Source organism: Fimicolochytrium jonesii, assembly GCF_025526975.1.
Source record: "Fimicolochytrium jonesii strain JEL569 chromosome Unknown EV422scaffold_33, whole genome shotgun sequence".
In the NCBI taxonomy this organism is placed as follows: domain Eukaryota; kingdom Fungi; phylum Chytridiomycota; class Chytridiomycetes; order Spizellomycetales; family Powellomycetaceae; genus Fimicolochytrium; species Fimicolochytrium jonesii.
Window position 1 is genome coordinate 265,359 of NW_026515700.1, and position 19,933 is coordinate 285,291.

At 54.5% G+C, this 19,933-nt stretch overlaps 9 protein-coding genes across 9 annotated transcripts; 4 read left to right on the forward strand and 5 right to left on the reverse strand.

Moving 5' to 3' along the window:
- The first annotated feature begins 238 nt into the window (after positions 1-238).
- Positions 239-1,269, forward strand: EV422DRAFT_272912 (uncharacterized protein). The gene is made up of 5 exons (XM_053065886.1): positions 239-487; positions 560-582; positions 659-751; positions 822-856; positions 947-1,269. Exons 1-5 carry the CDS (start codon positions 349-351, stop codon positions 1,068-1,070), a joined length of 414 nt encoding a protein of 137 aa, XP_052921843.1. The 5' UTR covers positions 239-348; the 3' UTR covers positions 1,071-1,269.
- A 10-nt stretch (positions 1,270-1,279) lies between these two features.
- Positions 1,280-4,835, reverse strand: EV422DRAFT_272951 (rab-GTPase-TBC domain-containing protein). Its single transcript, XM_053065887.1, has 8 exons — positions 4,712-4,835; positions 4,510-4,592; positions 4,198-4,442; positions 3,926-3,986; positions 2,957-3,834; positions 2,636-2,880; positions 2,499-2,556; positions 1,280-2,413 (listed from the first exon to the last, which is right to left on the reverse strand). The coding sequence occupies exons 1-8, from the start codon at positions 4,729-4,731 to the stop codon at positions 1,469-1,471; spliced, it is 2,535 nt and encodes an 844-aa protein (XP_052921844.1). The 5' UTR covers positions 4,732-4,835; the 3' UTR covers positions 1,280-1,468.
- A 1,285-nt stretch (positions 4,836-6,120) lies between these two features.
- On the forward strand, positions 6,121-10,481 carry EV422DRAFT_607415 (uncharacterized protein; the record flags this gene model as incomplete). The annotated part of the gene is made up of 7 exons (XM_053073817.1): positions 6,121-6,238; positions 6,711-6,946; positions 7,022-7,951; positions 8,028-9,145; positions 9,236-9,524; positions 9,613-9,864; positions 9,944-10,481. The coding sequence occupies 7 exons, from the start codon at positions 6,121-6,123 to the stop codon at positions 10,085-10,087; spliced, it is 3,087 nt and encodes a 1,028-aa protein (XP_052921845.1). The 3' UTR covers positions 10,088-10,481.
- Positions 10,213-12,047, forward strand: EV422DRAFT_273043 (S-adenosyl-L-methionine-dependent methyltransferase). The gene is made up of 7 exons (XM_053065888.1): positions 10,213-10,651; positions 10,743-10,838; positions 10,919-11,009; positions 11,094-11,162; positions 11,244-11,309; positions 11,384-11,541; positions 11,597-12,047. Exons 1-7 carry the CDS (start codon positions 10,521-10,523, stop codon positions 11,724-11,726), a joined length of 741 nt encoding a protein of 246 aa, XP_052921846.1. The 5' UTR covers positions 10,213-10,520; the 3' UTR covers positions 11,727-12,047.
- On the reverse strand, positions 12,037-13,186 carry EV422DRAFT_273069 (uncharacterized protein). The gene has a single exon (XM_053065889.1). The coding sequence runs from the start codon at positions 13,068-13,070 to the stop codon at positions 12,369-12,371; it is 702 nt and encodes a 233-aa protein (XP_052921847.1). The 5' UTR covers positions 13,071-13,186; the 3' UTR covers positions 12,037-12,368.
- An 85-nt stretch (positions 13,187-13,271) lies between these two features.
- EV422DRAFT_581198 (uncharacterized protein) lies at positions 13,272-13,902 on the reverse strand (the record flags this gene model as incomplete). The annotated part of the gene is made up of 1 exon (XM_053073364.1): positions 13,272-13,902. One exon carries the CDS (start codon positions 13,900-13,902, stop codon positions 13,303-13,305), a length of 600 nt encoding a protein of 199 aa, XP_052921848.1. The 3' UTR covers positions 13,272-13,302.
- A 779-nt stretch (positions 13,903-14,681) lies between these two features.
- EV422DRAFT_571408 (geranylgeranyltransferase type II) lies at positions 14,682-16,184 on the forward strand (the record flags this gene model as incomplete). The annotated part of the gene is made up of 8 exons (XM_053072988.1): positions 14,682-14,696; positions 14,804-14,914; positions 14,988-15,112; positions 15,182-15,369; positions 15,441-15,629; positions 15,706-15,784; positions 15,860-15,942; positions 16,039-16,184. The coding sequence occupies 8 exons, from the start codon at positions 14,682-14,684 to the stop codon at positions 16,182-16,184; spliced, it is 936 nt and encodes a 311-aa protein (XP_052921849.1).
- Positions 16,185-16,328: 144 nt separating this feature from the next.
- Positions 16,329-18,515, reverse strand: EV422DRAFT_273308 (uncharacterized protein). Its single transcript, XM_053065890.1, has 4 exons — positions 18,098-18,515; positions 17,709-18,009; positions 17,375-17,647; positions 16,329-17,284 (listed from the first exon to the last, which is right to left on the reverse strand). The coding sequence occupies exons 1-4, from the start codon at positions 18,416-18,418 to the stop codon at positions 16,422-16,424; spliced, it is 1,758 nt and encodes a 585-aa protein (XP_052921850.1). The 5' UTR covers positions 18,419-18,515; the 3' UTR covers positions 16,329-16,421.
- A 104-nt stretch (positions 18,516-18,619) lies between these two features.
- On the reverse strand, positions 18,620-19,924 carry EV422DRAFT_544383 (ribosomal protein L35A). The gene is made up of 3 exons (XM_053071384.1): positions 19,809-19,924; positions 19,009-19,291; positions 18,620-18,924 (listed from the first exon to the last, which is right to left on the reverse strand). Exons 1-3 carry the CDS (start codon positions 19,829-19,831, stop codon positions 18,901-18,903), a joined length of 330 nt encoding a protein of 109 aa, XP_052921851.1. The 5' UTR covers positions 19,832-19,924; the 3' UTR covers positions 18,620-18,900.
- Between the last annotated feature and the right edge of the window lie 9 nt (positions 19,925-19,933).

The following is a 19,933-nucleotide window of genomic DNA, read 5'->3' on the forward strand; positions in this document are numbered from 1 at the left end:
GCGGGGTATGGGGCTTCCAGCTTCATTACATGGCTCTAGAGTTATGGGAGCAAACCAGGCTTATTAGCAGGAAGCACGAGAGCACCGCTCTCTCCAAAAGATGTCCAGCTGGATCACCAGCAACCACTATGCCGTTGTTCTCTCATTTTCCAGCGTCATTTTCTTCCTTCTGCTAGCACGTCCGCCCGCCTCCACGGCAGTCCTCAAGTCGGCCACCCATGAAAACTCCGCCCTATGAGCTCACGCGTCTCTGCGTGCGTCCCATCTGATCCGAGCTCCCCTTCCTAGCCTTCCTTTTGCCAAAAGACATCCCAAACCATCATCTGCCCCCGCCATCCCACCAGAACAATGCCAAAAGCCTACCTCTCCCGCACCGAACACTTCTCCGCCGCCCACCGCCTGCACTCCCCCCAACTCTCCGACCCAGAAAACGTCGAGTTGTACGGCAAATGCAACCACAGGCATGGTCATGGGCATAACTATAAAGGTGCGGGTTGGAATAGAGACTTCAACTCCCCCAAAGCGAGCTTTAACGGATCGTTTTCCTTTTGGTCTTTAGTGGAGGTTACGGTGAAGGGGGAGGTACAGTAGACTCGTTCATGTAGATCATAATGTTCTCCCGCGCAAGCATTCACTGACGTGTAATATTATTCGACAGATACATCCAATAACGGGGATGGTCATGAACTTATCGGAGCTGAAGGAATGCATGAAGGCCAAGGTGGTGGATATCCTCGACCATCGCAATCTCGTAAGCATCGGTATCAACCACGTTTTTTGGTCAAAGCGGGAGGGCTGACTGGGGACCCCACACTCTTCAGGACGTCGATATCGACTATTTCCATACGAATCCGAGGTAAAGCCCCTCGCTCCACCGCCGAGGGGTTATGGCAAACTATTCCGAAAGCCCGTAATTGACCCCCCCGAATCATTTTCATTTCTGCAGCACGGCCGAAAACATCGCGGTGTACGTCTGGACGCAACTCGCCGCCGCGCTGACGAAGGCGGAGCTGTTTGAGGTCCGGATACATGAGACGGAGAACAATGTCGTGTTTTATCGCGGGGAGTGAGGGAGACCCCTTCCTGTCCATGCACTGTGGGGAAAAAGGGGCTCCTGTGCGCGGTTTGTACAGAGCACCTTTGGGGGTGCAGGTGGACGCACAAATCAGAGGAACGGGAGCGGGAGCGGAAGCGAGGCGGGGCCATTTGGTCCGAGCTCACGATCACACCGGCGATGGGCTCGACACCTCGAAGAAACGGGCTTCACAACGGAACCCATCCGCAAGTTTTGGAGCGCTCTGAACCATGTTCATTTTTGGACTCATCTCGTTGATTCGATTCAATCACATCCTCCAACATTGGATCACATTATCTCTTTCACGAAAGCACACCATATCAATTATTGCACACCTAATCAGCATTATACACCAAAAAAAAAAAAAGAATCCCCCTCGGAGAACGACGAAGCTCACACAGCCACCATCGACCCGGCCGTCTTGCGTGCCTCATCGCCCGCGTCCGCCGGTACGACCACCTCCCCGGCCGCCACGGTCACCTCTCCAACACCGGTTGTTTCAGCGCCGTCTTTCGGCCTGAACCCATCAGCAGCGGGTTGTCCACTCACACCCTTCAACAACTCGACATTCCTCCCCGCACCCCCACCGCCCAACCCGACCCTTCCCCAAATCCCCTTCAACCCACCACCCACCTTCCTCTCCTCCCCCTTCACCTCCCCCACCACCGTCTCATCATCCTCCGCCGCAAACAACACATCATTCCCCCCTCCATCCCCAGTAGCCGTCCCAAGATCCGCTTGACTCGCCCCGCCCAACGCACCGGCCCCCGCGAGTTTAACCCGACTCAACAACCCACTAAACCCCGTCTTCAACTGCCCCGACATGTTGGTCAGCGCCGCCGAGGCCTGGGATTGTTGCATTGTTGTTAATATCGATGCTCTCTGCTGCGGTTGTTGGGACGCCGTAGCGGTCGGTGTAGCCGTGGTGGTATACCTCCCACCACCCCCGACACTGATGTTCGGGGTCCGTGGCGACGATAAACCCGCCTTTAGAGGCGACCCGATATCCGACAGATCCAACGCGCTGCCCTTTTGCGCGGGGGTCTGCCCTAGCCGCGCCCACATCGGTTCGGGTTTGGTGGTGGCCGAGACGCGGGCGAGGATGTGGCCCCAGAGGAGGTGGGGCGGGTCTTGGCGGTCCGCCTTTGGGTGGGGGGTGTCGATACGGTGGAGGATTTTGGTGAAGTGGGTGCCTGGGGAAAAGCGCGCGCGTTGCTGTTGTTGGGTGGAGGGTGTGGAAGCGGAGTTGTTGAGGGCTGAGTTGGATGTTGTGAGTCCCGAGTCGCGGAATGAGAAGGCGGTTTGGAGGATGAGGGAGGGGTCGGAGATTGGGTAGTTCTGTCGTTGGTGATAATAGTAAATGTATGATGAGAAACAAAGCGTATGTGCCAAACAGACGAGGGTGTGTGAGGCGGGAACGAACCTGTAACAGTGCGATATTATCCGAGAAGGAGCCCGCGAGAAGTTCCGTTCTTATGCATCTATTCAAACAAAAAATCAGCACACACCACTTGGGATCCCCATCGAGAACCCCTCCCACACAAACCGCACTCTACCCACATAATCATCGCACAACAAACATCAATCAAAAACTCAAACCTTCCCTCCCTGCCCTCCACCATCTGCTCCCCAGCGCTGCTTCCACCCGCCGCGGCGGAAGGAGACGACGCCGCGTTGATGTCAAGGGCGAGGTCAGCGAGGATGGAGTCCCAGAGCTGGATGACGTCTGGGAGGGGGAACTCTTGGGTGAGGAGGCAGGTGAGCCAGCGGAAGGCGAAGTAGGCTGGGTGGATGCCTTTCAATTGCTTCATAAAAAAAAACAGGAATACGAACGGTGAGGAGGGGGAAGACAAGACGGATTATTTGGGAGGTGCGACTTACGAAATCCTTCCAGAGCTCCAAATCCCTCTTCTTCAACCGTTTCATCAACCTCGTCATGCTGTTCCCTATCCCGTTGCCCGAGATCTGTTCCATCGCCAGCTCGCCCAGCGAGTTCTTGCGTGAGAGTGGTGTGGACATCATGCCCCCGCTGTTCATTGAAAGGTCTGAGGGCATGGACGTCAGGGACGATCTCGACACTTGATTTTGTTGTTTTTCATTGGCCGTCGGATTGGTAGCAGGCCCACCGACGTTATCAAGGTACCGTATGAAATGATCCCTAAACTCGGCCATCAGCACCGTGAACGCAAAAAACGAGTCCGCCTCCGCATGCGCGCGGCTCTCCTCATCCGTATCGTTCGCCATGACGTAGTACAGCGGGCCGAGGATCTCGTTCATGCCTTGCACGTAGCCGATGCCCGGGTTGAGTTTGGCGTAGATGAAGAGGATCCGCTCGATGGCTTCCCAATGTAGGTCGCCGGATTCGGGGGTGCGGTCGGGGATTGATATGGTTGAGGGGCGTTTGGTGAGGGCTGAGAGGAGAGGGGTTTGGGTTGGCGTTTGGTCTTGGGATGGTTGCGGGGATGGGGAGGCGCGGGTGCGGGCGCCGAATTGGTGGTCGGTGCCGTTCATGTGTTCGAGGCGTTTGAAGAGGGCGCGGCGGGATTGGATGGGCGAGAAGGGTTTGATGTCGGGTGGTGGGGGTTTCTTTGCCGGTGGGGCGTCGCCTGTGCTGTCCCCGGTATTGCTGTCACCTTTATCTTCCGCAGACTTTGTCGTCGATGGGTTATTGTGCAGTGGGGAATACTTTGATTCGGGTACTGGCAGTTGGAAGAACGCGAGATCGGGTAATGTCCGTCTAACATCCTTGTCGATCTGTTCTTTTTGATTATTTGATGACCGACGTGAATCATCAGTACATGCGTGAGATCAGCGAACCGTGCTTAACCCTCCCGCTCGCCGATAACACACCTAGTATGTTCAATTCTTCGTAGTACGTTTGCCATTTCGAACCGCTTGCGTCGTTTAGTGGCTGTACATATCGGATAAGGGAGTGTAAGAGAGTGAGACAAATCAACGCTCGGTTTCCCGCACCGAACCAAGGCTCGCCTCATGGCTCTCCTTCCTCCAGCATCCGTGCGTCTCGCTTCGCTCGTCGCAGTCTCTCGCGTCCGCATTCCCTTTGCCCGCCGCAGTACATCCACCACCGCTCGCTTCGCTCGTGGCTCGCTGTCACAACTTACGTGATCAACATCCGCAGCCCCTGGCGCACCATCACCACATCCTGATCCACCACCTCCTCGCTTCACCATCTCCAGCTCCTCCTCACTGGGATTCCTAATCAACTCCTTAACGAACGCATAGTACGTCGCCCGCTGTTCCCTCAATGTCTGAGGCCATTTTGTTTTCCTGTCAGTCGAGTCAAAGGGTAGGTAGTGGAGAAGGAGTTTCCAGGCTTGTGGGCGGATGTGGGGCGTGTCAGGGATGCCTGGTGGAAGATGATAGGATGAGGATGGTGCAATAAAAACAACTGGGATTCTTAGGGTGTACATTACCTCTGAAACAAAGCTGGCGAAATGCTTCTCCATCGTAGTCGGCCGGTGTCTCTGGCCCGACCAGACGTTCAAATAAGGCCAGCCTATGGAGAATGGAGGGCGCCAACAATGCATTTCGCATAAGAAAAGGAGAATCTTCCGAGGGCATCCCCCCCCGGGCTCGTGTGTACTGTATATAGTACGCAATCCAAGGCTCTCATACCTTTCTTTGAAGGTTGACATTGTTTCGTTTGGGAGGGACTCCGTGGGAGAGGGACTGTCGCAGAGAGGAGCAGCGCGTTATAGAGAATTCCAGTCTCTCACGCGACACCAAGAGGCCAACTGAGTTGAACAGCTGCTGCAGCTGCGGTGTGTGTGGCTCACGCTCGTTGAGAGGGCCTGCCTGCTGCCACTGCCGGTATATGATCTGTGTACATACAGCAGAATAAGGATGAGGGGTCGGAACCGTCTGACTCCCCACTCGAACACCGCCGACGCGTTTTCCGCCTGCATTATTCCCCCTCTGCTTCCCACTGACTGGACTGCATATGTGCCCGCCTCGATTATTCATACTGACGTATCTGATGTGGTGTCTGACAACTGGAAATGCAGTCCAGCGCCAAGAAGATAGTATATATACTATGCACAGACAGTGCAAGGAGGGGTTTCTGGCGAGAAATATACTGTATCTGCCAAGGCTATGCTACGACTCTTCGGCAGCAGAGAGCGTCTATGGAGATGCGGACTGTGGCGCCGGTTTTGCCGCGACGCAGTAGGTTCTTCAGACTGTTTATATTTAGGCCAGTCAGAATCATCAAGCTGTTCTGCGACGGTGGTCCTCTGCTTTGATTCTCCCGTCCGCGGCAGAGTGGCCGAGTATACACTAAAGGGATATGCGAGGCTGGTATGCCTGCCTTGACTTGGAAGTCTGGCCCGTTTCCGTTTACACGTTCAAAAAATCTTCTTGTGCTTTCAACCCGAAAGCGTTCGTCTCGTCCGGTAGATAGTTGCCAGAATTCTTCGTTGGGCGGCTCTCATAGGGCTTGGCTTAATTAAGGTGGTCCTCGCTCGCCAGCTAGAACGCGAGAGATTAAATCCGAGGGAACCATGTCACGTGGATGTATGAGAGCAGTTATCCGACACGCAGCGACCTGCAAACAGCCAATCAGTGTGTGCAAACGCGTCCCATTTCCAACGCTTTCTGCCGCTTCCCAGATGGAGCGCGGCTAATCAGAAGACGCATCAAGCAGCCTCCCTGGCTAATCAACTCCTTATCTGATTGCGCGGTCTTTGCAACGCTCAGCTGTTGCATTTATTAGAGACGTGTTGGTGGTGGAAAACATCATAAAGCAAGAAGCTCCCGTCGCCGCCACAGCTTCCTTACCCCACCCCCCCAACAGGCAAATAGAGATCACTGAGCGGACTTTGCTTCAACTCCCAAGCCTACTCAGCACCGCTACATCGGAGGTATCCCTCCCTCACCGTCCATCTCCATAACCGGTTGCAGGTTGTTCACTCGCTCCCTCCGGTCTTGACATCCGCGCTTTACCCCCCAAGCGCGACTTTTGGCATCTCGAGGACCGCTTGCAACGTCTCCGACTCAGAATTGCGAACTTTGGAACCTAGGACAATATGGAAGCCGCTTACACAAAAACGCCAAAGGAGGTGTTGAAGTTCTTGAATGTTGATAAGGAGAAGGGACTTTCTACAAAGGACGCGGAGAAGAGGCTTGCGGAGTATGGTCATAACGGTATGTCAGGGAGAAGGAGGAGGAGGCACGAAGGAAGGGCGGCATAGGGGATGGGATGACTGAGGTTGGGCGAGATACGTGAGGACTGTGCGATAAGCGCAGGAGTGCTTGAGGTCGGACGGGGCGATCGGATGCTTGAGATGGTGCCGCAGGCACGGGAATGCTTGAGGTTCGCGAAGACAGCGTGCCCATTGCGACTAGGCGCAAAGAATGCTTGAGGGTGGTTTGCTCTGGGAGCCGCAGCGAGTTCACATCGCGCCAAAGGCGCAATACTCCCCACAACCGCAATTTCAACGAGCTCGGGCGAGCGTTGGGTCTTTGCGAGTGAAGCGAGCTATACATCGCAGCCCAATCTCGTTGACGCGAGCGAGGCGAGCAGGCTGTTAGTTTCCATCCGTCAAACTTCAGCCATCAACTATCGCCTCGCTCGTCACCCAACTTTACTCATTAACTCTCCTGCTTATTTTCGTAGAACTCCCGGAGGACCCACCAACGCCATTATGGGAGCTCATCCTCGAACAGTTCAAAGACCAGCTTGTGATCATTCTACTTGGAGCTGCCGCTATCTCGTTCGTGCTGGCGTTCTTGGAAACCGACGAAGCGGAGGCTGGAACGGCGTTTGTGGAGCCCATCGTCATCTTACTCATCCTCATTGCGAACGCGGTCGTGGGAGTGGTGCAGGAGACGAATGCGGAGAAGGCTATTGAGGTAAGTGACAAGCTTTTGTAGGAGGAACTTGGCATTTCTGGAACGCGTGACCGACTTTCTTGGACGTGATTTCAGGCACTAGCGGAATACTCTCCGGATGAGGCAAAGGTCATGCGTAACGGGAGCGTCCACAAGATTCACGCCAAGGACTTGGTGCCCGGAGATATCGTGCACCTCGCCGTCGGAGACAAAATCCCCGCCGATTGCCGTCTCTTGGAGATCATTTCTTCAGCTTTCAGGACAGATCAGTCCATCCTGACCGGAGAGGCAGTATCGGTGTCAAAGGACCCAGACACCGTTGTCAAAGATGCCAAAGCGGTGAAGCAGGATCAGGTCAACATCTTGTTCTCTGGCACCACCGTCACGATCGGCAAAGCCATCGCCGTCGTGGTGCAGACCGGAACCGACACCGCGATCGGCGAGATCCATCAATCCATCACCTCGCAAACAGACGAAAAAACGCCCCTGAAACAGCAACTCGACGATTTCGGCGAACAGCTCGCGAAAATCATTACCGTGATCTGCATCCTCGTCTGGGTCATTAACTTCCGCCACTTCAACGACGAAGCCTTCCACGGGAACTGGGTTAAGGGCGCCATCTACTACTTCAAGATCGCCGTCGCGCTCGCTGTGGCTGCTATCCCTGAAGGGCTTGCCGTGATCATTACCACCTGTCTTGCGCTGGGAACCAAGAAGATGGCGAAGGAAGGCGCGATTGTCCGTAAATTGCGCAGTGTGGAGACTCTTGGATGCACTAGCGTGATCTGCTCCGACAAGACGGGGACTCTCACGACCAACCAGATGAGTGTCCGTCGCGTGCTGGTGTGGAACACCGTGTCGAGCCCGTCGGAGTACCAAGTGGAAGGAACCAGTTTCGGACCCATTGGACGTGTGCTGCAGAAGGGTGTGCAGGTAGACCGTGATGTGCTTGTGCATAACTCGGCGTTGAATGAGCTGGCCCACATCTGTACGCTCTGCAATGACGCTACTATCACTTACGATGAGGTAGGGAAAAAGAGTTTTGACGGATGGATACAGTGCTATTGCGGATCTGCTGACCGGGTCGAACCCTCTGTCTCAGGAAACTGATCAGTACCAGAAGATTGGGGAACCAACCGAAGCCGCCCTGAAGACCCTCGCCGAGAAACTTGGCACCGACGACCCGACCGTCAACCGCGCCATCACCTTCGCGGCGGACGTTAACGGCCTCGCTGGACTCTCTGCCGCCGAACGTACCCGTCGAATCTCCCACGTAAGCGACCACATCGCGGCAAAGTTCAAGCGTCTCGCCACTCTCGAGTTCTCCCGCGACCGCAAATCCATGTCCGTCCTCGTCGAACGCATTGACGGCGGTTCCGTCTTCGGTTCCTCCGCCAATCGCGTCACCCGCCAGTCCTCAGCATCCACCTCCAAAGCCCTCCTCGTCAAAGGCGCACCCGAGCAAGTCCTCGATCGCTGCGCCTTCATCCGCCTCTCCTCCACCTCCGACCCCACACCCCTCACCCCCGCCCTCCGCGAGAGCATTCTCCAGAAAGTGGCCGTGTGGGGTGAAGACGAGTCCCTTCGCGTGCTCGCCTTTGCCACCGTGGATAAGCCCAACGTCCCGGACCGCATCGACCCCTCGTCCTACGCAAAATACGAAGCCAACATGACCTTTGTCGGCCTCGTTGGCATGATGGACCCCCCGCGCCCGGAAGTCAAAGACTCGATCCGCAAATGCGCCGTGGCGGGCATCCGCGTCATTGTGATCACGGGCGACAACAAGAAGACCGCGGAAGCCATCTGCCGCCAAATTGGCGTGTTTGGCGAGGACGAGGACCTGACGGGCAAATCCTACACTGGCCGCGAGTTTGACGATATGTCCCTGGAAGACAAGATCGCCGCCGTGCACCGCGCCAACCTCTTCTCCCGCACCGAACCCGCCCACAAACAACAGTTGGTCGATCTCCTCAAAGGTGAAGGGTTCATCGTGGCCATGACGGGCGACGGTGTCAACGACGCGCCGGCGCTCAAGAAAGCGGATATTGGAATCGCGATGGGCAGCGGCACGGATGTGGCGAAATTGGCGAGTGATATGGTGCTCGCTGACGACAATTTTGCGACGATTGTGATCGCGGTCGAGGAAGGGAGGAGTATTTACTCGAATACGAAGCAGTTTATTCGGTACTTGATTAGTTCGAATATCGGGGAGGTTGTTAGGTATGTCTGCGATCTTCCTTTCTTTTCGCTCTTCTCGCCTCATCAGCTTGATTTTTACTGTTTTTACTTAACATCTGTTTATCCCACCAGCATCTTCCTAACAGTAATCCTTGGCATGCCCGAAGCCCTCATCCCCGTTCAACTCCTCTGGGTCAACCTGGTAACCGACGGTCTCCCAGCCACCGCTCTCGGGTTCAACCCCGCCGACCACGCCATCATGCGCCGCCCGCCGCGCGACCCCAAGGAACCGATTGTCACCGGCTGGCTGTTTACAAGATACATGATTGTAGGCACTTATGTTGGATTTGCGACGGTGTTTGGTTATGCTTGGTGGTTTATGTTTTATGAGGGTGGGCCGGGGATTTCGTTTCATCAGTTGGTGAGTTCCACCTGAATCTCTTTTTGGATAACCACGCGGTACTTCTTACAGGGCTGCTAACCACTATCTTTCTCGATCCATTCTGTAGACCCACTTCCACTCCTGCGCCACCCAATTCCCGCAAATCGGCTGCGACATGTTCCACAACATCCTCGCCCAAAAAGCGACAACGATGTCCCTCTCCATCCTCGTCGTCGTCGAGATGTTCAACGCCATCAACTCTCTCTCTGAAAACGAATCTTTGCTCACGTTCCCGGTGTGGGAGAACCCGTTCCTGTGTGTCAGCGTGGTGCTGAGCATGTGTTTGCATTTTGTTATTCTTTACGTGCCGTTTTTCTCGGTGAGTAGTTGCAAAATCCCTCCTTTTGCATTTCTCGTGGGTTTATTAACGATGGTTTGTGATTTCTTTTCTTTTGCAGAATCTCTTCTCAATCACACCCCTCAACCTCGCCGAATGGCAAGCGGTGCTGTGGATCTCCGCCCCCGTCATCCTGATCGATGAGGTGCTCAAATTTGTGTCGAGGCAGTGGATTGTGCCGGCGAGGAAACTTAAGGAGGATTAGAATATGGAAGAAGGGACTTTGTAGAGAGAAAGCTTCACGGCAGCCGCTGACTACCCACCCAACGTCGGCTTTGAGATCAGGACCAGACCAGGACGCGGGGTTTCCTTTGGCGGGAAAACAATGAATGGCCCGTATGCCGCGTTCAAACACCAATTCCTCCAAAATCCCGCTGTCTGCACCCCCCCCCCAAAACACACTTTCCTGACCTCTTCCCTGTGTGGGAACGAGAATAGGGATTTACTTTTTTCTTTCGCTTATTATTATATTGTGTTCGAAATGAAACATGTACACATGGACCTGAAAAAACCCTCTCGAGCCCAGCTGGAGCGTGGAAAAGTGTGATCCTGATGTTAGCGCATCTGGGACTTTCGAAATCGCCAAACGAGCTCCCCCGACGCGGTATTCGCTAGACCAACCAACCTACGACCCGGCCATGACATCAACACTGGGCAAGCCAGACCGTGTCCTCGAGCAAGACCACGTCCACGACGTCTACAACGTCATTGCCGAGCATTTCAGCGCCACGCGATACAAGCCCTGGCCCGTTGTTGACGATTTTCTAAAGTGGGTGGTTTCGAGTCCACATGGCGAGGCCTCAAAGGGATCAGAGAGACAATAGGCTGGGAGACTAATGATCGTGGGCTTTGGCCTTTAGACACCTGCAGCTAGGAGCCCTCGGGGCCGATGTCGGATGCGGGAATGGGAAATACCTCGCTGTCAACCCGCAGGTGTTCACTGTGGGGTCCGACAGGTACAGTACATACTCCCCCCCCGTCCTACTTCCCCCATATCCCCTATCCCTTGCCCTAACGACATATGATATTCACGTAGGAGCATAAAGCTGATAGAAATATGCCGCGCCCGCGGCTTCGAAGCCATGGTGTGCGACAACCTGCGGCTGCCGTACCGGGACGCCTCGTTTGTAAGATAACGATGTACACAAGCTGTTTTTCGATTGGGGGGGGCTGATCTGGGGGTGGGAGGGGCTGATGAATTCTGGCTGTAGGATTTCGTCACGTCGATTGCGGTGATACATCATATGTCGAGCCCGGAGCGGAGGTTTGGGGCTGTTGAGGTGTGTGTGTGGTGGAGACGGGGAGTATGTACATACAGTATGCCGGACGGGCTCAAGCTAAGCGGCGGTTTTCGACTCTAGGAGCTGTTCCGGATTCTCCGGCCAGGCGGATCCATGCTTATATTCGTATGGGCGTTTGAGCAGGAGGTGAGGATCTGGACTATTATCATGTGCCCCTTTTTCTACCGCCCCTCCGCCCCCCCTGACATGCAACGCATTAGGGCAAGCGGAAGTTCCAGGAACAGGATGTCTTCGTCCCGTGGCATATGCCCAAGCAACGATACAACCCCGACAAGTCGCAACAGACCGCGCCTTCCCCAGATACGACAGCACCAGCACCTGCGTTCAAAGAGGAAGGAGAGGACCGTGTGTACCAAAGGTGAGCTAGGATTTGCAGTCACAATCGCGCAGTGTGCTAAAATGTCCAATTGCAGATACTACCACATGTTCAAAGCTGGCGAACTCGATGCGCTCGTGGGACAGCTGGAAGGTGCAACAACGGTTAAGGCGGGGTATGATAGGGATAATTGGTATGTGGTAGTCAGGAAGGATGAGAGGGGTTGAGGCTAGAAAGCTGTATATACAGCCAGGGAATTCAGTTATATGAGACGCGCTGTCAGGGGCAGCCCTATGTTTTTCTTCCTGGTTTGCTCCCAGTCGATCGTCACATACGCACTATCAGCGGTGAATCGGATCCCCCATACACAGAAACCCTCTCTCTTCATCAATATTTTGATGTTCCTCTTGAAGGCCTGCAATGTTGTCGGATTGGGACGTATCTGATCTGGGAAGAGGATAACGAACACTTTCGTGTCCAAAGCAAGGCTCCCTAACGACCGTTCCAAACTATCTTCGAGCAATTCGAGAACATCGTAATTGATTATGGGTGGCCCTCGCAGCAGGGTTTGAGCTAACGGCGCTCTCATCGCTATCAGACGCTCAGACGTCACGTACTTGGATTCGCCGAGGCGGTCGCTACGCCTATATATAGCAATCTTAACACACGAAACTACTTAGATGAAAGAAGAAGAAAGGAACTCGACCATGTTGTGCCCCACTCTGTTCAGTCTTCCACCGACCCGGGCGACCCGGATCACCGTCATCAGTCGGTCAAGAGGAATCTCGTCTCCGGAAAGGACCTGCAGTTCAACTGCCTAGTCGTCGTGCGACAGGCGTCGGAGAAGGAGAAGGAACCACTGATTCATTTCAAGACGCAATGATCCGATAGTTGTCGTCGACATCCTGCAATGCAGGGCTCCGACGACGTCGGTCGAAACGCCGATTGATTGCTCCTATGGCTTCATGTGGCCAGGAGTACATCCAATGTCCGCCAAAGTATTTGTCGCCATCATCTAGACGCCCATCCGCACTATACAAAAAGTTGTCAGCGGTGAGGTAGATATTCTTGCGCGGTTTCACCGTCTGCAATACAAACGTCATGTAACGCTCGATGATGTTCAACATCTCCTCCGGGTTGCGATCCATCAAATAGTCCATCAACTCATTCCTACCCGTGTGAGGGTTGGCAAGCACCAAATGCACCCATAGAAACGTCCAGACCACACAGTAGCCTTCCTCCAGACGGAATCGCGCTTGCAGACTTTGCGGACCTGCCCGATGTCTGCGACCAGGTGTGACAAGCGATCGCTGTAAAGACATTTTCCAGCGACCATCAAGCCGCAACGAAGCGTTGTTCACTACTCTCTCAATAGCGGTATACCCGTCCTTCCCAAATCCATGAGGATCAAAAAGCTGATACACGTTGTGATGAAAGTCAAGAATCAGCACGTTCGCATGACCCCATCTTTGCCCTTGCCTCGAGAGAAATACGCCAACCACCATGAACCGCGTTGTACAGTTCTTCAAAAGCGTCCCATAGTCGCTCCCTACCGATAGCCTGTTCCACATACAGGCTCGCTCCAGGGGAATGTGTCACAAGCTTGGGATCGATGAATGAACCTTCTTCCAGAGCTTCCAGGAAAGAATGGAGACCCCTGAAATCGCCTCCGTAAGTACGACTCGGCGGGTACTTGTCGATATCAATGAAACTTATGTATGCGGGATAGATGGGCATTCTGGCGTTAGACCCTGCTTAGACCCTGCCTACTTCTGACATTAAACTTTGTGACTTCCCAAAAGATTACAATACAGTGATAGACCTAAAATTACGCGCCTCACGCATAAACATCCCTGTAGGATCGTCTTCGCTCATGGTGATATCGCTGAGGTCATCTGAGAACATAACGCGGACCTGCTCAATCCGATCCTCCCGAGCTGCAAGGAGGTCCTGTGGGCTGAAACCACTGACTTCGGACCAGTTGTCGCTATCTCGTACAGCAGCTACAGCAGCGTCATTCTCCGCGAGTGAGTCGATATCGATTCCGGCCACCTCGTATGCCCATCTTTGCACAGACGAAGTGCAAGAATACCTTGGTGGAGGGCGTGTGCTATCGAAGGCCACCAATCCGCCGCTGGGGAAATCCTTATCATACGATTCAGTTTCCGGCAAGTGACCTTTCGGCTCGTCCGAACTCCGACCATCTTCCTTGTCCTCCCTGTCTTGATCTCCATCCTCCTCATCCTCATCCTCATCCTTGTCGTCCCTATCTTCATCTCCACCCTCCTCATCCGCATCAGGAAGATCCATCATGGCTAACGTATCTATCAGAACATCCAGTCGATCCCGTTCCTCCGTTGGGACAACTGGTACGGGGTGCTTAGCCTTCTTTGTCCTAGCCATGGTGACTTGTATAGCAGGTTTGAGGCAAATATACGCGGGACTGCGATCCCATCCGTCCACAGTCTTCAAAGCTCCATGTTGGTTATGTGAAGGAGTTGGCGCGAGAGCGAGAAACCGGTCTCTCTTCTCCGAATGATCGTTAAACTGTGTTCTGATGTCTCTCCCACCAAAACCGGTACAGAAGTGTACGGAAAACGTGTTCCCTAGGCGACCCCGTACGTAGCAAAGGCGGGACCCCGGAACCACACTATCGCTTTGACCGGACTGGCGCGAGTGTTGAGAATACGCGGCCGTCGACACCTCGCTAGGGATGACAACGATTGCGCAGAAGGTCCCCGCTTGTGGGATGAAAGTTTTGTTCTTGTTCTTGTTTTGTTTTGGCATCGTGTGCTGATAGGTTTTCTCAATGCATCTGCCGATCTGTTACGCAAAGTCAATAAGGTAGACGCAGATGGGAAGGCGTTAGAATGGTGCCAGTACGAGGTAGAGATCCGTCGTGACCCCTCAAGCAGAAAAAAATACGGTTCATCTTGGAATCGAACTCGAGATGCTTTCAAAACATACACATCTTGCCCCAAATACACGAAAAATGGGAAAAGTTAGGATTGACTGACTCGGGGACACAAACAGCGGTCTGCATCAGTCATCGGCGAAAACTTGTTGAAGACCTACGTATGAACGCGCGGACGTGGGAGAATGACTTGTGAACCGCATAGCCTACTAATATCATACACAGACCGTCAACACTCAACCACCTATCCGCAGAGTCCTTGTCCGTCATGTCCGCCGGTCAGGTATGGGGGCATCCCTCTTCGCCCGAGTCGCGACACTCACCTCCTAACCTTGAGTTCGACCTTCAAATTCTCACCGCCGATGACCACACCCCATTTCACGCCAACAGCATCATCAAAGGAAGTCCAAAATCTCCGAGGAGGTTCTAGAAGCACAACGGGAAAAGTCCCGAAAGAAGCTGGGAGAGTATCGCAAACTTACAGACGCTCTTTCAAAAAAGGTGCGCCTGGTTCTCAGTATTATGCATTATGCCAATGCTGCCAACGCATATTGATCTCCGAACGACCGAACAGCGACGAGATGATATATACGATAACGAGGCGTTTGACCTCACGACAAAGATCCTGGCCATGTGTCCTGAATACTACACCATGTGGAATTATCGCCGGAAAATCATGCTGGACCGGCGGAAAACACTGTATGTGGAAAATGATCCACTTCCATCTAACGACTTTTCCCATAATGCTAACCCCACTGGGACGCACAGATCAGACGAAGCCTACCAATCCCTCTGCCTCTCGGAACTCAAACTGGCTGACGAAGCTCTCAAAGCTAACCCTAAATCGTACTGGGTCTGGAACCACCGCCGCTGGCTGCTCGAAAACATGCCGGAGCCGACATGGGCGCGGGAGCTGAAGCTGCTGGGCGGGTTGTTGGATATGGATGCGCGAAACTGTACGTGTGCGGGGACCTATTTTCGCCCCCAAGTTCCCCGCATCGCTGATTGATGTCCATGAATTGCTTAGTCCACGGATGGGGCCACCGCCGCTACGTAATCGCAGCCTCGCATGCACGAACCCCACTCGAGGAGTTCAACTACACGTCGGAGAAGATTGCGCAGAACTTCTCCAATTATTCGGCGTGGCATTATCGGAGTAAAGTGCTGCTGCTGGCGTTCGACGATGAAAAGGAGCGGGAGGGGGTGTTGGATAAAGGTGCGCGAAAACCACACATGCATAGCCGAGAGAGAGCATAGGTCCTCAATGGATTTTGGATTTGAATATGGGGCAGAATTCGAACTAGTCCGAAACGCAATCTACACGGAACCCGCAGACCAGAGCGCGTGGCTGTACCAGCGGTGGCTGCTAAGGTAATCATAGCACCTACCTGCATGCCAGATACACGCCCTTCTTCGTGGACGAACTCAGATCCCTGCCCCTTTCAGCCTCGTTGAAAACGACACAACCCGCTGGGAATCCGAGCTTCAGTCCGTGCGCGAACTCGTCGATCTTGAGCCGGATAGTAAATGTACGTTTCAACGTAACGCCCTTCCTCGTCCTCGTTTCCGCCCAACCACCCCCCCACTCCAGACAACCACTTAACAGTCTCCTATTTTCAAAACAGGGGCCCTCCTAACAATGGTCCACATGCTCACCAAACTCTCCAACCCCGAAAGCCTGACCGAAGCCCGCGAGATCCTGCAGAGGCTGGAGGTGATTGACCCGGATCGGAGGGAGTATCATCGGGATTTGGCGAGGGCGCTTTCTTGAGGGATTTATAGTGCGTTTTGGTGTGCGCTTGGGGGTTTTGGCGTAAATGCATATCGATCAGGCAGGACCAGCTATCCAAGAGGTTTCCTGTCGATTGTAGAAAAGACGAATCCGCATGATGTGTATGAACTATAGACAGTATATGTAGATAAGCGAGCAACCCTCGCCGTTCTCAGTACCATAGGAATTTCACCATACTGATGCTGTCAACTCAAACCATCTACCGCGTTCTAAACCCTACTCTACAACCTGCCTAGTCTGCCTCTCCACCGCCGTCTTCCCCGGCGCCTCCGTAATCCCCTCCCCCTCCTCCTGCTTCGGAAAGTACTTATAAGGATTCAACACCCCCCTCGGATCAAACACCCCCTTAACGCTCCTCATCAACGCCACAAATTCTTCGCTCTTGCTGTATCCCAAATACGGCGCCTTCATCAACCCAAGCCCGTGTTCCGCGGATATGGACCCCTCGTGGCGCTGGATGAGCTTGTAGAGGTAGGGCTCGATGGCGGTGTCGAGGGTGGGGTGGTACCCCGTGGAAGTGAGGTTGAGATGTAGGTTGCCGTCGCCCATGTGGCCGAAGCCGGCGATGTGGGTGAATCTCGGCTGCCCTTCTGCGGTCGTCTCTGCCCCCGTCTCACCGGCGTACACACCGACCTTGGTGAGATACGCCCGCACGTCCGTGACGATGTCCCATAACCGCTCCACAGGCACGCTCAGATCGTACTTGTAGTTCCCGCCCTCCTTCGCCAGCGCCTCGGTGATGCTCTCGCGGATACTCCACATCGCCTTCGCCTGCGCCTCGTCCTGGGCCACAGCTCCGTCCTCCACAATGTCGTTCTCAAACACGCGTTCGAAGAAGGCGTCGAGTTTCGCGGTGTCGTGGTCGGAGTGGGAGCCGGCGGTTTCGATGAGGACGTAGAAGGGGGATGAGGAGGAGGTGGAAGTGGAGAAGGGGTCACGGATACCGTGGATGTGGTGCTTGACGAGGGTGAAGGAGGTAGCGTCGAAGAATTCAAAGGCGGAGAGGATCTCGGTGAGGTCGGTGCGGGCGGCGCGAAAGAGTTTGACGACGTGCGAGAAGGATGGGACTGCGAAGAGGGCTGTTTTCGTGAGGGGTGACATAGCATTAGTAACAGGTCTCCAGCGGCCTTGCGTGTACGGATCGAAGGAGTGATTTCTCTGACACTCACCAACATGAACACTCGACGGCCTAACCGGCGTCAAAATCGACACCTTCGTAATCACACCCAACGTCCCCTCCGACCCAATAAACAGCTGCTTCAGGTCGTAACCCGTGTTATCCTTCCGCAGCGGCTTGCCCAGCTCGACTATCCGGCCGTCGGCCAACACCACCTCCATCGACAGCACGGTGCCGTGGAGAGACCCGTAGCGGAGCAGACGGAGCCCGCCGGCGTTGGTGGCTACGTTTCCGCCGATTTGGCAGGATCCTTTGGCGCCTAGGTCTATCATTCACAGTACGTTAGTTGTAGGAATCCATCACACGGTAAGGAAACGAGTACTTACCCAAAGGCATCATATACCCCCTCTCCCCCACAACCTTATCCAGCACCTCCAAGACACACCCCGCCTCACACGTCAGCACCCCCGCAACCTCATCAAACTCCACCACCTTATTCATATTCCCCAAGCTCAGCACCACCTCATCGTGTACGGGCACGCTCCCGCCCACTAGACCCGTGTTGCCCCCTTGCGGCACGACGGCGATGCGGTGCGTGTTGCAGTAGGATAGGATTTCTGAGACTTGCGCGGTGCTGGTGGGACGTAGGACGAGGGATGAGGAGCCTTTGTAGCGGCGCATCCAATCCTGTGGGGGTTCGGGAGGGGGGGCGGGCGGTGAGCATGGTTCCGTCCGACCGCCTTCTGTGGTAAGCAAGCGGGCTTGGGGGCCTCACCTGGTTAAACGGCTCAAGCTCGTCCGGCTCCTCCGCTGTAATCACGCTCTTCGACCCTACCACTGTTCTGAAAAACTCCACATCGGCGGCGTCAATCTTCTTGAACCGCGGGTCCCGCTTAAGGTGCGGGTATCGTTCGACTGTTAGTTTGACGGCGCCGCCTGTGGAATGAGTCGGTGGGGTTGTGCTGATCTGGCGGGAGGCGGGATGCCGTGGACGAATGGGGGTGGGTAGACATGATAATGGTAGCGGACGGACGGAGGGTGAGAGGCAAAGTGGCTTTAGTTGTGCGCGAGAGAGGACCCGCCGAGTGCAGAGCATTATGAAGGGGACAGGTGGGGGGTATATAGGTGCGGGATGGTACGCCGGAAACGTGAGGCGAGGAATGTCTCTGTTGCGTCAGACGCTGGAGTTCACGCGAGCGTCTTTACGCAGGCGCAGATGGATGATTCATCCCACACACAAACCGCTCCCTCATCGCTCTGACCGCCGGAATCTGAACAACTCTCCACCGGAATCATCCCTGCTCGTATGGCCTCCCACATGTCATCGCTATTGCCTTCTGAGCGTTACAAAGCATAACCACCGTGCTCACGCTTTCCCCAATGTAAGTTCCCTCTCACCCCCGACATAGGTCCAATCTCCCCCTTCCATCTCCTACAGCACCCCGACGGCTGATTCCACCTCCAACGAAAGGAGCAACGGCAGCCAAATTTCAGTGGCGAACCAAAAGGACGTTCTTTTAGGATTTTTTACATTTGGTGTAGAACGACGAGGACAGATCGAGACTAATCGTAACCAAATTACACGCGGGAAGGGTACAACATCTAGGAAAAAGAGAAAGAAATGGGAAAAGAGAAGTTAGCATACTGCATTGAAGGGCAAAAAAGTGTGCAAAGAATGAAACTCACAATCCTGATGCTGGCACCGAAGCTGCGGGGGGGAAGGTTGGACCTGAACTTGGCCCTCACAACGCCGGATGTTCCGTGGGAGCGGGTGACACGGCCCCAGATGACGCGGATCCTGCTGCCATCGATGACCCTCTTGGCCTTGTAAACGTAGGCGACACGCTTGCCGAGGTAGAACTCAGTGTCCTCGGTGGTGCGGACACCCTCGACTTGGAGCAACGAGGTGTGTTCCTTGGTGTTGCGCTTTGAGCGGCGGAAACCGAGCACGCGGCCCTTGGCGTAGAGTCTGAATTTGAAGGAAGACACCCCCGAGTCAGTCGTTCGTTCGTAAACTCAGTGGGAATTGCATCCATTCGCCGGACAAAACTCCAAGCAGACTTCCTCATTTCTCACACCCTTCCCAGAAAACCCCTCCCGCTCCGCTCCAAATAACGCCCTCCCTTCTTTCCGATCGTTCGACTCTCGGAGCATCCTCTAGGGCCCCGCAGAATAGCATCGAGAGTGCATTTCGTATTCAAAAGCTGAAAATTGCATGGCCTCCACCCCAAAGTTGTCGAAATTCCCAAAGTGGGAGCAGCAACGCTCAGCCTTGGTGCATGGCGTCTATTTTGTCCGTAGGCGGCCTTCGGTATGTTGCGGTTTCGTTCGGAATGTCGTCGTCCAAATGTCTCTTCGCCATTCCACCACCCATCCATCCCAACTCATCCATCCCAACTCATCCATCCATCCATCTGCCGTGTCCATCCATCGAATCGATCCTGCCGGGAGCGTGTCTGTCGTAGCTGCGTTCTCTCTCTACCCACCTGTGAGGCCGTGCGTTCGCCATTGCTATCTTCGTTACTGTGAAAACGAGACCAAAATGGAATGGGTGTAATGGAGCGCCCCGTTGATCGCTCCAACCTCATCACTCGGAGTTTATACTGCTCAT

Excerpts from the sequence above, each read along its gene's own strand:
- EV422DRAFT_273308 (XM_053065890.1), bottom strand. The coding sequence starts at position 18,418 with ATGCTCTGCACTCGGCGGGTCCTCTCTCGCGCACAACTAAAGCCACTT. Across the intron at positions 18,010-18,097 it reads AGCTTGAGCCGTTTAACCAG|GATTGGATGCGCCGCTACAA; the intron begins GTGAGGCCCCCA and ends GAACCCCCACAG. Across the intron at positions 17,285-17,374 it reads GCCGTCGAGTGTTCATGTTG|CCCTCTTCGCAGTCCCATCC; the intron begins GTGAGTGTCAGA and ends TCACGAAAACAG.
- EV422DRAFT_544383 (XM_053071384.1), bottom strand. The coding sequence starts at position 19,831 with ATGGCGAACGCACGGCCTCACAG. Across the intron at positions 19,292-19,808 it reads GCGAACGCACGGCCTCACAG|ACTCTACGCCAAGGGCCGCG; the intron begins GTGGGTAGAGAG and ends CTTCAAATTCAG. Across the intron at positions 18,925-19,008 it reads TCGGTGCCAGCATCAGGATT|ATGTTGTACCCTTCCCGCGT; the intron begins GTGAGTTTCATT and ends TCTTTTTCCTAG.
- EV422DRAFT_273069 (XM_053065889.1), bottom strand. The coding sequence starts at position 13,070 with ATGTGGAACAGGCTATCGGTAGGGAGCGACTATGGGACGCTTTTGAAG.
- EV422DRAFT_272951 (XM_053065887.1), bottom strand. The coding sequence starts at position 4,731 with ATGTCAACCTTCAAAGAAAG. Across the intron at positions 3,987-4,197 it reads GGGCTGCGGATGTTGATCAC|CCACTAAACGACGCAAGCGG; the intron begins GTAAGTTGTGAC and ends CGATATGTACAG. Across the intron at positions 3,835-3,925 it reads CGAAGAATTGAACATACTAG|AACAGATCGACAAGGATGTT; the intron begins GTGTGTTATCGG and ends ATAATCAAAAAG.
- EV422DRAFT_272912 (XM_053065886.1), top strand. The coding sequence starts at position 349 with ATGCCAAAAGCCTACCTCTCCCGCACCGAACACTTCTCCGCCGCCCAC. Across the intron at positions 752-821 it reads TCCTCGACCATCGCAATCTC|GACGTCGATATCGACTATTT; the intron begins GTAAGCATCGGT and ends CACACTCTTCAG. Across the intron at positions 857-946 it reads TATTTCCATACGAATCCGAG|CACGGCCGAAAACATCGCGG; the intron begins GTAAAGCCCCTC and ends TCATTTCTGCAG.
- EV422DRAFT_273043 (XM_053065888.1), top strand. The coding sequence starts at position 10,521 with ATGACATCAACACTGGGCAAGCCAGACCGTGTCCTCGAGCAAGACCAC. Across the intron at positions 11,010-11,093 it reads CGTACCGGGACGCCTCGTTT|GATTTCGTCACGTCGATTGC; the intron begins GTAAGATAACGA and ends TTCTGGCTGTAG. Across the intron at positions 11,310-11,383 it reads TATGGGCGTTTGAGCAGGAG|GGCAAGCGGAAGTTCCAGGA; the intron begins GTGAGGATCTGG and ends GCAACGCATTAG.